This window comes from Stigmatopora argus, chromosome 6 (assembly GCF_051989625.1).
Source record: "Stigmatopora argus isolate UIUO_Sarg chromosome 6, RoL_Sarg_1.0, whole genome shotgun sequence".
NCBI lineage: Eukaryota > Metazoa > Chordata > Actinopteri > Syngnathiformes > Syngnathidae > Stigmatopora > Stigmatopora argus.
In genome coordinates, this window is record NC_135392.1 from 2,240,001 (window position 1) to 2,253,493 (window position 13,493).

At 39.8% G+C, this 13,493-nt stretch overlaps 2 protein-coding genes across 8 annotated transcripts in view; one reads left to right on the plus strand and one right to left on the minus strand.

The window, feature by feature from the left end:
* Positions 1-465, plus strand: part of zhx3a (zinc fingers and homeoboxes 3a) — a 104,847-nt gene extending 104,382 nt beyond the window's left edge. For all 6 annotated transcript variants that reach the window (XM_077601897.1, XM_077601898.1, XM_077601896.1 and 3 more), the window contains one exon: positions 1-465. This exon is cut by the window's left edge. The gene's annotated coding sequence lies outside the window, so the exon portion shown is untranslated.
* Positions 466-770: 305 nt separating this feature from the next.
* On the minus strand, positions 771-11,659 carry top1a (DNA topoisomerase Ia). 2 transcript variants are annotated; one of them, XM_077601899.1, is made up of 21 exons: positions 11,522-11,659; positions 11,016-11,040; positions 9,000-9,084; positions 8,793-8,889; positions 8,547-8,599; positions 8,380-8,472; positions 8,225-8,294; positions 7,000-7,091; positions 6,800-6,915; positions 6,606-6,727; positions 6,400-6,522; positions 5,997-6,184; positions 4,969-5,113; positions 4,756-4,899; positions 4,092-4,277; positions 3,946-4,014; positions 3,504-3,618; positions 3,285-3,412; positions 2,475-2,569; positions 2,257-2,406; positions 771-2,168 (listed from the first exon to the last, which is right to left on the minus strand). In XM_077601899.1, exons 1-21 carry the CDS (start codon positions 11,552-11,554, stop codon positions 2,066-2,068), a joined length of 2,232 nt encoding a protein of 743 aa, XP_077458025.1. In that variant the 5' UTR covers positions 11,555-11,659; the 3' UTR covers positions 771-2,065. The 2 variants fall into 2 exon arrangements, with proteins under 2 accessions (XP_077458025.1, XP_077458026.1); XM_077601900.1 differs by lacking the exons at positions 8,793-8,889; positions 9,000-9,084; positions 11,016-11,040; positions 11,522-11,659 and having other exon boundaries at positions 6,606-6,722.
* Positions 11,660-13,493: the final 1,834 nt, after the last annotated feature.

A 13,493-nucleotide genomic window follows, 5' to 3' on the forward strand; every position in this document is an offset into this window, starting at 1 on the left:
TGTAATATTCTATCACATTTTGTGACTGGCCAATTGTTGGAAAAAAGCTAAATTACCAATTGGACCATTTTTTTTTTTGGGACACTGACAGAGTGAGATCTGGAAGCTAGCTAGCTAGAGAGCCAAATGGGGAGAATTTTGTTTGTTAAAAACACACAGTCACTACATGGATATCCTATTAAGCTGCATTCTTGTCAAGCTGCTAATAGCTAAAGAACGGTGCTATACCATCCAAAGTGAAATTGGAGGTTCATCTCCTACCAGCAGTGTATGCACTTGTGTCGAATGTTACAAATTTATTTTGGTTTGAGATAAATGGAATCTGGACTTACGGTGTAAAAAAAAAAAAAAAAAAGATCGCTTACGAAAAAAACTTTTATGAAATAGCCTGATCATAAAGCACTGTTGTATCATCCTTTCTACACTTTCTCTGAATCTTTACAGAATAAACGGAATACTCACCAATCTGCAGTGTTGTTTTTGTTCCGCTGCCAGAAAACACAAGCTGTGGGATGCCTTTGAAATGAGACCATAGAGCTTAGCACGCCCCCTGCCGGGCAGTCGGTGACAATAGCTGAAATTGGCATGAAAAAGGAAGCTCGGCCTTTTGCCATCTTTTTTTGCTAAAAAGGGAAGATGGGAAGGGAGACCAAACTGCAAAATGTATTTAGTACACTGAGTCTTTCAAATAACGCTTGTTATGGAAAACTGGTGCCAGATTATACCGGAGTTAACTTAAGACCAAAACTGGCACCAACAACTTGTTACAATTTCTTTTTTAAATGTAGGATTTTTATTTATATTCTTAACCTACAATGAGCATACAACTTAACATTATCAAATGCTAGGACAAAAAGGGTAAAACAGGAATAGGATGTTGACTTTACAACTACTTACATCAACTTTCCTATCATAAGCGTGGAATAAAATCAATTCACATTAAAATGTTTACATTGCTATAACCTCATTCTTTACACAATTACCTACCTAAAATTGTAACAGATTGGTGATTATTTTTGGCAAAGTTGATATCCCTCACACACGCGCACACACGCACGCACGCACTTCTCCGATGAGAAACACTTTTTCATTTTACAGACTTAAATACATTGAGTTCAAGTAGCAGGGGGGAGATTTTCTTTTGCTTCAAATAATATGAAGTTCAACTCCGATGGAGACTTTGGGGGCTAAGTAGCAGCTTTAGGGGATGGATGGAGCTTTGCAAGTGACTAGATTAAAAAAAAAAAAAAAACCGATTGGTTCACATTGACGCTGGAAAAAAAAGAAAAAGAAAAAACAAGTCCCTGATTAAAAGGCTGTAAAACATATTCACATTCTGCTCGCTCATAAAAGTTGACGTGTTTGCAGTGTTCCTCCAACCCCCAAAACTGGCCCACTTTCAGACATCCGCATGCTAATAATCACCATTTTTTTTAAATAGTCCAGTTTAAAATAATCACCCTAAACAGCCGGCTTTTTTTGAAAGATGGGGGGCCCCTATTTAGGCATACGCAACACACGCACGCAAACACTCACGCCAACGTCAAGCTCACACTTGTCCTTGTCCTCAAAAGGCCTGTGGGTGGTATTAAGGAATTCATTTGATTTGACTTATCAAAATATAGATTCGTTCGATAATACATGAGGGGGGCGAAAATTAAAAAACGGTGGTGGGTGAAGGAGGATAAAAATGATGCAAAGCGGTTTCTTGTTTGCTTCTTACGCAAGCGACGGGAAGGGAACCACAGAGTTCAAAGTTCAGGCATCGTCATTGGGAGGGGAAAAAAAAAAAAGGTGTGTGAGGGTGGTTTATGGGGTGGGGTGTGGGTTACCCAATTACTGGCACTACGCCTTGATGTTCAGAGTTCAGCATGATGCCTGATCCCAGATCAGATGTTTGGACTGACACTCCAAAAGTGGCCTCGTCTCTCGTCTGGTCGTTTTTTTTTTTGTTTTTTTTTCCTGCTAAAACCTTCTTGGGGGGGCCGGTCCATCGAGAAAAAAATTCATTACAGTAAAAAGAAGCATCCGATTAAAAAGGAGAGTTAAAACCAGAACCTGGAATTTAAAATTCAAAGTCTTCGTCTGCCATGTCGATGGCCCAGGCGAACTTCTCGCGCTGGGTTTTGTTGTAGATCTTCTCCACGGGAATGCCCCACTTCTTAGACCTGGGATGTAAAAAAAAAAAAAAACAGAGTTACGACGAGAGGGATGCGGGCGAGGTCGACGAAAAATATCGCTAAAAGGGCCACTCACCAAGCCACGGAAATCCGAGGGTCGAGATAGTTAAGTTTTGAAGTGCCGAGCGCAATCTGCTTGTTCTCTTCGCGATCGGTCGCCTGAACCTCGAGCTTCATCAATTGCTCTTCTATCCTCTGGACGGCCTTCTTCTTGGTCTCCACGGCCCTGCGCGGGGTCAGGTGTCGTAATTACACGTGCACGGCGCTCCCCATTTTTTTTGCAAGTCTACTCACTTCTTGGTTTTTTCATCCCTCCGTACTTTGGCGTCAGCCTTGGCGCTCTTCAGCTCTCTTTTCGCATCGGACAGCTGGTCCCTTTTTGCTTCGATCTGACCAAAAAAATAAATCAATAAATAAACGGGGTGTAACATTGACACGTGTGTACGGTCATTTCTTAAAAAATAATTTGAACTAGGCTTGCAAAATTCCAAGAATTTCCTAAACTCTAAGAATGGAAATCCCTTCATAGTTGGTGGAGGCATTAGAACAGTGGTGTCCAAACTACGGCCCGCTGCCCAGCACAAGCTACTAAAATAGCAAAGAATAAGCCCCGTACAAGAGGCTTGAGTTTACGCTACATTTTGTTGCACTTTCGACTTACCGTATTTTTTTCACATATATGCCATATTTGAAACAAAAAAAACTGTTGACTGAATTGAGGGTACGGCTTATATGCGCATAAATTTGAACTGGCATGCACGAAACACCATAACGCAAGACAATGCGGCCGCTACGGTCATTTATTTCAAAATAGAGTAAAGATAAAACGCTTAACATAATTTATTTTGACGTCTATGATTGTAATTTCAAGGAAAACAATTAACCGTATCTTGCATACGGTAACACATTTGCGTCTTATACAAGAAATTGTAAAAGTCAACGATTTTTAGGCAATTTGAAGGGTGCGGCTTATACGCGGGGCGGCTAATATGCAAGGAAATATGGTGATCAAACCTGACATATTGAAATGAATGGATAAATCTGTATAATTTCAGTATTCTGTCTAAAATAAATCCTCGGAGGAAAAAAAAAACATCTGCTCACCTTTGTCTGCAGGTTTTGCATGGACTTCTCAAACGTTTTGGGTGGTGCCCTCTGATGGTTACACAGGATGGCTACAGCTCTGTTGGCCCGGTTGTAGGACAGAATCTTGGCCGGGACATTCTCATCCACTAGATAAAGGGTAAAAAGTAAGAGGACGGACAATTAAACTTAAAGAATGTGACAAGTGCGCTTTGGATTCTGGAGCGGAGACTCACGAACCGTTCGTAAGCTCTTTGAGCTGCTGCTGCAAGGTAATGGAGGCGTTGTAAGTACGGAAAACTTTGGCCGTCAGACCGTCCATCAGTTCCTGAAGGTGCTTGTTGAGAATTGAAGTCTGCTCGAACGAATGAAATGGGAGTCAACAAAATGGCCACCTGTTTAACGCTAAAATGGCAGCTTAAAAATTGGAGTTCAAGCTAAACGTTAAGACTGAAATTTCACCAGATCAGATTCTTCAGTCGCGCACTCCCCGAAGATAATTGTCTAAATTAATCGAGTGTCGCATAGCGACGCCTACTGCACCTTTTAACGTCTTAATTGTTTGAAGTACTGGCTGGTCGGCTTGTGCCCGTACTTGTCTGACAAAGTGCAAAACTTGCTAAGCGTCTCGAAAACGATTGTGCTTCAACTCCAAGGTACGGCCGCATATCTTTCAACTTACATTCAAGCGGTCAAACAGGTCGTCATCCGGCTCTTTGTTTTCCATGAACAATTGAAGATTTTTAAAAACCTAAAGGAGAACAAACACCTGTGAACTCTTCACGTTTGCAATTGGACATCTTTTCCTTTTTCGTGTGGCATTCTTACCCTTTTTTCCACCGGGACTTTGTTGTAATATCGGATGGAATCTTTACCCAGGAAATCGAATTCCACGACAAACTCTTGCCCGTCGTTTTCGGGGTAAAGTTTGAGGTGCTCCACTCTGAGGGAGCAGCAGCCCACCGTGTCGGCGGTTTCCCCTTCCTCCTTCTCGTTACCTGCTCTCAGAGCCAGCTGTGGGAGGCGAGAACGGGCTTAGCGTTTGTCACTTGGCAACGAGGAGACCACGGGCGCTCGCTCCGTGTGCGGTCGATTGGTCGCCCAGACCGCGACAACGGGTGAACAAAAGATCGGCGACCAAAAGAACAAGGTAAAACAACACGGTCTACGCATCAATAAAAGCCAACAATGGCTATGAGCAGTTTCACTGAGCCGACGTGTGAGTGTAGATGTTTGTATGTACATGCGTTGTCCCTTTAAGAAGCGACATCAGTCAGGGTCTTAACAAGTTCTCCAACAAAAAACAATAAAAGTCCGGGAAATTTGGAGCTTTTCTTTAGCCTAATAATGACTAGGGCATTAAGTATGACTAAATAGTCATTCGCAGTTTGTATTTAGGGAATTTGAGCAACGATTTAAATGGTAATTATTTATAACCTTTCGGGCGACCAATCGACCGTGTACCGGAGGCTACGGACGTTCGCTCACTCACCTTGTCAATAAAGTAGAGCGCCACGGCCCTCTGTCGGATCCTCATCTCCTTGGACTTCCAGTCGTCGCGATACTGCGTCCTGATGCGGTCCACACATTTCTTTAGTCTGCGGGCCGTTTCGTACTTTTGCCAGTCCTTCTCTCCCTGCACAAAAAAATATTAAAAAGGTAACCATGAGGGTCCACGGTGGTCAAGTGAGGAGTTGTGGCTCACCTTGATCCTAGAGCTGGAGTTCAACATGATGTACTTGGTGGAACCTTGAATGTTCTCAGTCCACGACACCAGCCACGTCACCTTGTTATCGTGGCGAACCTCTTTCCACTTGGTGCCAGGAGGGGGCGGTGGGTACTTGGAGTCCCTGGGTGGAGGGAAAAAAGCAGTGGGATTTTATTTTTGTTGTCACATTTTTAAGTAACCATTTCAGATAGGTACCAAATTTCCAAATGAAATGCCTGTAAAAATCACATTATCGCTACGGCTTCCGCATCTTACTTCCACATTTGATTTAACTGCAAACCGGATGAATTCGGTAACAATAGTGCATTGTGAATCATCCGAGTTACAAGTTATGACAAATGATTCGTCTTTTGCGACTTCAGCGTGGCAATCGATTGCTTTAACAGTTTCGTTTTTTTCATGAGGGAAGTAAGTAATATTAAGGCTGAATAAGCCACCAGTCTTTGTTTTGACAAATCCTATCATTTCCGGGGTTGTCCTATAGGAAGTAGGCGTACGCAGCACTGGTAAGTGATCAAAATGCCTGAAAATGAATGAAACTTCTAATAAAAAAACAGACACTCGCAGAAGTTTATTGGTTCGTATTGGACAAAATATCCCATGGTGAAGCCGTCTCCAAAAGGACCGACATTTGCACATGGCACAACATACAAGTGCGGGTTAGGGAACGGCTGAAAACTTATGCTAATGTTGTGGAAATTTGAATTTGCCAATAAACGATGAACAAATTATGCTTTGTTCATTTTTTCATACGTATTTTCATTATGCTGAGCTTTTTCCAATAGTTTGCTAAAACACAATATGTCAGTTAATATAAAAATAGATAATAGTTTGATCTAGGGTTTAATTGTCCCACATTGTATATCGATTTTCTGTGAATGGCATTGCATTTCACTCCGGAAAAACTCCGGAAATGGGACAAGGCTACTCCTGAAACAAGGTCGACGCGGGTCGACAGTTCTGGGATACCTAAAAGTGTGCATGTGACAAGGAGAAGGACTAACTTGCTGCAGTTGACGATGACGTCTTTGGGTCGGATCCGACGTTTCAGCATGCCCATTTTGGGATGGTCTCCGCGACCGCGGAAAAGGCCCGGTGGCTCGATGCGGAAGTTGGCGATCCGTTCCCGGTGGTTGTCCATCATGCAGAAGCCATATGCCTGCAAGACGCGCTCATTCTCCTCTTTGATTTTCTATGAAGGAACAAAAACATTAGAAATTAACTCAGATATGAATAAATGGACTTGAAAGTTAAGGTAAAAAGATAACAACACATTGTTAGGTATGTAAAGAAGTGCACTCGGTATTGCAGCAATTAGAAAATCTAGTTAACAATTGCCCCTGAACAAATAACGGATCATCAAAATAGATGTAGATGAATTGAGGACCACGTGATAACAGTGTTTACCAATTTGTCCTCCTTGGACATGGCTTTTTTGGCTTCCGATTGAGCTTTGTAGTAGTCCGCCATCTCGGTAAAGTTACACTTCTTCAAGTCTGTGATCTTCCCCCTTTCCTCGGCGGTCATTTCCTGAATTTAGAAAAAAGATTCTATGAACGAACAAGAAAGGAAAACATGTTAAAAAAAAATGACTTGGCTGACTGTTCACCTACCTTCCGCCAATCTTTAAAAAAGTTTTTACGAAAGATGTCTTTTGAGGTGTATTCGTGGTCCAGCATTTTGGCAAAGAACGTGGCCACTTCTTCTGCCTCTGGACTAAGCTTCAGTGGCTGCCCTTCAAGATAAAAACGATATGTGAATTAATCAACCCAGGTGATAAGGCGTTATGTAAACACGGGTGTCTTACCATCGTAATAGAAGCGGACTTTGCTAGGAATTGGCTCATATGGTGGGGCAAATACTGGCCCTTTGTGCTCCAGAAATTTCCACTTGACACCATCGGTGTATCGCTCTTCTTCCCACCTGGAATCGGTAGTGAAAAATATTTATTAAAAATACAAACAACGAAGAGCGCATGTGCCAACTGTGCCACATGGACCAACTCACCATTTCCACTTCTCTTCGGGCTCCTTTTTTGCTTTCTTTTTTCCATCGGCAGTTTCTCCTTTTTTATCTCTCGTCTTTTTCGGCTTCCCGTCCTAAAATTGGAAGAGAAAAGGGTAGTAAATGTAGTAAAGTCATTCAATGCCAGCAAATGAAAAAAATAAGACCTATTTTCTCGCATATTGGCCGCCTCTGCGTATAACACGCACCCTTAAAATTCCTTTTTTTTTTTTTTTACATATATATATATATAATAAAAAAATACTGATTTTTACAATTTATCTCGTATAAGATGCACCCTGATTCACAATTTTCACCTCCATATTCATGGTTTTAATAGGAGTATAAATGTGTGACTGTATTTTCTCACATATAAGCCGCCTCTGCGTAAAAGCCGTACCCTTGAAATTACATTGAAACCGTTGAATTTTGCAATTTCCCTCGTATAAGACGCCCCCGATTCCCAATTTTCACCTCCATATTCATGGTTTTAAGAGGGACTACAAATGTGCTACCGTATTTTCTCACATATAAGCCACCTTTGCGTAAAAGCCGCACCCTTGAATTTGTCTTTAAGTATTGAATTTTACAATTTGAAATACAAAATTGAATTTTACGATTTCTCTGGTATAAGAATCCCCCTGATTCACAATTTTCACCTGCATATTCATGGTTTTAATAGGGAGCATAAATGTGTTAAGAGTATTTTCTCACATAAGCCGCCTCTGCGTAAAAGCCGTACCCTTGAAATTACATTGAAACCGTTGAATTTTGCAATTTCCCTCGTATAAGACGCCCTCCGATTCCCAATTTTCACCTCCATATTCATGGTTTTAAGAGGAAGTACAAATGTCTTACTTTGAAGGGAAAATCCTAAGAAAAATTATTGCACGTGGTATTTTCTGAAATACTGTATGAATCGATTGCTGTATTATTGCACATTGTTTTATGCAAGATAAGTTTTTTTTTCTTGAATTTCATTCATAGACGTCAAAATACATTTTGTTTACCATTTTATTTGTTTATCTTTTGAAATAAATGACCGTATCGGCCACATTGACTTGCATTATTGCGTTTCTATTTGTTACCTTGCAGTTTCGTGCATGTCAAGTCTAATTTATGCACATATAAGCCATGCCCTCGATTCAGTCATTTTTTTTAGCAACAAATATGACGTATATGCGAGAAAATACAGTAATTAATGGACACATTTCTTGACTCAGCTTACCTCAATTTGTTTCCTTTTCCTGTCCTTCTTGTCATTTTCAGTCTTTATTTTTTTGGGCTTGATCTCATAACTGCGACATGACCATTAAAAAAAAGGTTAATCGACCACAAAGAGGAAAATACAATCTTAAATTAAAATGTAAACGAGTCACTCACTCGTCATCGTCATCCCGTTCTCGCTTTAAAGATTTCTCAAGTTTGGACGAATTATAAAAGTCATCGTCAGGCTCGCACTTGACATGCGGGGGGCTAGAAAAAGCAGCAAAACAATTATCTTCTTGCTTATTACAATAAATCCTTTAACATAATCTAAGCACACCTACCTGGAGAAGCCATTTTCTTTCTCTTTCTTGATTTTACCATCAATGACTTTCATCTGTAAAAGATTAACTTAAATCAACAGTTTTTCTTGCGTCGCTACAACTTCCTGAGAAGAAATCCAAGCTACACAGCTAATAATAGACACTCACAAAAGTACGTATATATGTTACAGGATAGGACAAAAGCTGGGAGAATATTACAAGCTAATGGTGTCATGTTACATTCATGCGACGGCAATAAAAACCCACCTTTTTCTCCTTGTGCTTGTCTTTAAATTTGTCTGCGCTGCCATCTTTGTGCTTCATTTTATCCTTATCGCCGTGTTTTTTGTCAGAGGAGTGTTCACTGATGTATCCATTAAATGATTAAAACACAAGGTTAGATTCGACGGCACAAAAACTAGACGCCGACTGCGCTTTTTTTTAAATGGTAAAAATAAATAAAGCATGTTTTACCCATTGCCATGCTTTAGTTTTTCCCGTTCCTTGTCTTTCTTGTGGTCCTTGTGTCTATGTTCTTTATTTTTATATCTATGGGAGTCTATAAGAAAAAGGAGATATTTATGAGTAGACAGTTTCAGTCCTTGTAAAGAAAAAAATGTGTGAATTTTGATAAAATATCACTTCAATACAACAATATGTTGGTGCCCAGAAGAATCTGTCTTGCTACTGCAACCAAGAAATTTCCCGAATGTTCTAATCTAATCTAAACATGAGCCATATTTTGAGATCAGATGGAACATGTCGGAACAGGTAAACAAACGTAAAGAAGCAAAGTATTTCCTTGGATGTGGATGAATATGAGTAGACTACATTTTCAGGTGGGTTGAAAATTTTTAAAGCTGATTTTAGTTTATAAACTGATATGTGGAACATTGCTTGTATACTTATAAATATTAGAATTCATCTTGGGTTCATCCAAACTTCTTAAAAATTGGCTTTTTAGTCGCTTTTGTGAAACACAAACATACGTATAAATAAAGGCCAGTTTATTTATACTAAACATATTTTAGGACTTTAGTTCGGAGGGCTGATTAAAAGAAGAAAAAATCATGAATTTTCATTTTTAATTCAGCATAATTGTTAAAGAGGAAAGCAGCTAAATCCAGAAGGAATATCCTAAGAGTCATTTGGGCCATATGTAATCTCGAGGTGTTACATTAACAAACATTGCCTATTGTTACTTGGCCCGATAAACTTTAAGACACATTTGGCTTATTTGAGCAGGATTTAACAATAGACACCAGTTTTAAAACTCTTAATAAAGAAAAGTCCAGGGACATGGCAGGCTCACCACGCCTTATAAAGTTGAATGAAAACCTAAAAGAGATAACATAACTACATCCTTAAAATTTTCTTCTGCTAATAATTAGATGTCCAACATTTTAAATATACCCAAAACGTTCACCGACATTTGTAGTTCAACAAAAATTGTTAAAATAATCTTTGTTTTAAAATAATCTCTTGACCTGACAATTTAATAAACAAAAAGGTTGTCACCATTTGGCCTGTACAATTAGTATATCTCAAACATGACCTGCTATTCATAATTAATAGAAAAGACTTTCTGTTTTTAATTGAACTATATTTTTTCATGAATAGATAGCATTGTTACGACAAACGTCACTTTCATGGCCAAATGTCCGTGGAAAAAGGATATCTTAGTCTTAAGTGGTTATTATTGTCTAATAAAATACAGTAGTTTTGATTGAATTTCTGATGTTGGTATCCCAAAAACAAAAAAAGGCCACAGACAATCACTTTGTCATACTTCACAATTGTAGTATTTTAGGACCATTCAACGAGGCTATACAAAAGGTTTGAAATAGTGCACATTTAATTCTCGTCTTTTTACTTGAAATGAATTTAGATATTGTCCTAATCGTTGTGCTGTCAAAAGTTACTTTCTCCTGGGAGGCGAAAATGGAAGCCCCCGTGACCGTAACACTGTTTAACCGTGTCGGATATTAGCAAGTCGCTTTGGCGTGTCACGTCGCCGAGGTGAACCGAGTTGGAGGCGAGCCGGCTCGGCCTTCGGAGCCACGAAGCCACGGAGGCATGCACCCATCCGAGGCTGAGCCTGGGTTCAGCTTGCAGTCGTCAGGCCGCTGCGCCGAAAAAGAAAATGGCGCAGAGACTAAGTCCTCAGCGCCCATACCCTCACTTTCAGCTGGAAATTTCGCCCGTTACGCCTGACCGGCGGCTCAATTCGACGCTGCTAATCGCTAAAACACTTCCAAACCGGCACAAATACGGATTCGAGGAGAGTTTCCTATTTCCCAAACAGCTGTAGCAAGGCCTCCCTTTTGAACAATAGACGCTTGTGAGTGAAAGAGAGGACTTAGTCTCTGGACGCCATTTCTGTCCTCTGCTCTAAACTAATCCCATGTTATCATGTATCCCCGAAAAATAGCATTTTATCTCCACCGTACATTTGAATCGTCATGTTTATTAGAAATGCAACACGCTTACCGTTGACCCGAGAGCCACCGTCGATCTGAAATACACCAGGAAACAGACATGGGTTACATTTGGTTGAAGCTAAAGCAGCCGGCGGCTAACTAACTTTGAACTTGCTGGATGGCAAATCGTCAGTATCCTAGCCCGGCGAGCTAGCATGCTAACGCTGGCTACAAATGGGACTTAGCGGCTAATACCTAGCCACATGCTAACGCCACATTCAATGCAGCCATACGGCACTATATATTCGCGTATGCGTCTAAACACACAAGATTATGCGAGAACTCGCTAGCCGGCATACTACCGCGTTATTAATAACAAATAGCGAGTACAAGTTGTCAGGACATTATTCATAACAAAAAAAACAGTAGACTTGATCAACACACGGCCAACACGCATTAGCTACCAGTGTTCACAGTTGGCCAAGTTACCCTCTTAAGCCATACACATTAAATACGAGAAAGTACTACTATGTTCTAAACCATGATTATGGCGTTACAAAATGTGCCCCGCGTTACCTGGTCCTCGTTGTGGGCATGGTCCCCACTCATTTCCTTGGCGGTGATGGACAAGAAATTAAAAATGACAAACGTGTGCCACACACCGGCGAGCAGAGGCAGGCAGAATGAAGAAAGAACTGGGTTGTGTAAGACCAAAGTCCCGATTGAATTGCAGTGCGCATGCGCACACATTTAAACGGCAGCAATGGAGCTCCTCCTTTGACGAGAAACGTGTTGCTTTTCAGCAGCAAGCCTTTACGGCCTCACTGTTTTGTGTTCAATATTACACAAAACGGGCGACATAAGGGTTTTACCAACTTTTCTCCTCCACATTTATTTTAAGTTATAAGTCGGTGGATGCCATTGACGTCCATAGACGTCCCATTCTTTTTTTTGACTCCGAGGTCACAACACTGGATTGGGTTGGGCTACAAGCAAAATAATAATTCTGAGGTACTATACAGATAATATTAAAAAAATGTAGCACATCAGAAAGAAAATGTTTAGAGACGACAAAAAAAAGAAAATCAAAACTGAGATAGCTCACAATTTATCACATTGGATTAGACTGCAAAAACTGGACTGAATTTAGCCCACACACCGTAGTTTGGACACCACTTGCGAGCATGGGGATCACTAGAAAAACAGTTTAAAAAATGTTCACATTCCAATCAACAATAATTGCTAGTGCTGGACTCTTGTCTTGAAAATATTGCAATTGTCATTAAATATTTTTCTGTTCAATAAAAAAATTGAAACACATCACACCCGTGTTGCGTTATTAAAAAAATATATATATTTGCACCCGTTAGTGTTTTTTTCTTGCTGGCCAACTGTTTACATAAAACCTCCATTTACGAACATTTAATTGTAATTCTGCATTTATCTGAGGTCAAGCCAATTTAAGTTGACACGATTACAGCCATAAATATTTTTTTAAAAACTAAAAATACTGTCAACAAATAAAATCCACCTTCTGCAAAATAAATGTATCTTTCTGATACACAGGGGCTTATATCATGATACTATATATCGTAGATACACTGTCTTGTTATTAACAGTGTCTCTTAGAATCACTGTATTATTCTGATAACATTTTTATTATGTGTGTGGCCGACTAGCTACCAGTTCAAGGTATACTTAGTTCACTTTTCCCAATTTGAGCTGGGAAAGGCTAAGAAATGAACTTGTCATCATGTTGAATAGTTTGTGTTGAAGTTGACATTTTTCTGTCCTTGCTAAACATCAGAAAGTGTCCCTTTTTTGTTGTCATGCACCCCAAAATGGAGGTGAGCAGAAAAGGAACACATTTGGCCTACTTGCCCTCAGTAACCTTGAAAGGCAACTACATAACTATCACATAACAACTCAAGAGTTTCAAGCTACACTTGGACAATGTAAAAGGTCACCAACCATGTTTTTAACGATATTTATTTGAGAAATATAGTTTAAAGTAGCTTTATTTTTATTGTTTAGACTATATTTACTATGTGCCTTTGTTATAGTGTAGCAGCCAAATGAAAAATAGTAAAGGTACGCCCATTAAAACAAATTTGATAAAAGGTTAAATAGTAATGGAAATGTATTTGGGTGAACTTCCGCGTAAGCAAATAACAGATGACGTATTTATGACGTATTCTCAGCGTTTGTCTGTCGTGCTGAGTAGGCAAATCCATTTCCAACCAACAGAGGGTGCTGTAAACAACGTTCTATACCCCGATGTATTATCAAATCAAATACGATGACTAGTAGTATACTGTAGTAAATTCGATACCTAAAATTATCAAATCCTATCAAATATGATCACAGTACTCATTATGTATGTCACATTTGTAAACAAAATAAATTTAAAAGTAGCAGAAAAAAGTGGGTGCACTACCTTACCTTAAACTTTGAATTTGAAGCTCCTTAAATTAGGGATGCAAAAATGACTGCTTTTCGACTGCTCTCATTTCAGGATGCTCCTTTTTCCAGGGTTAATCTAGTTGAC

Excerpts from the sequence above, each read along its gene's own strand:
- top1a (XM_077601899.1), bottom strand. The coding sequence starts at position 11,554 with ATGAGTGGGGACCATGCCCACAACGAGGACCAG. Across the intron at positions 5,114-5,996 it reads GTCATCGTCAACTGCAGCAA|GGACTCCAAGTACCCACCGC; the intron begins GTTAGTCCTTCT and ends CCCTCCACCCAG. Across the intron at positions 3,619-3,945 it reads ACCTGTTTGACCGCTTGAAT|ACTTCAATTCTCAACAAGCA; the intron begins GTAAGTTGAAAG and ends TCGTTCGAGCAG.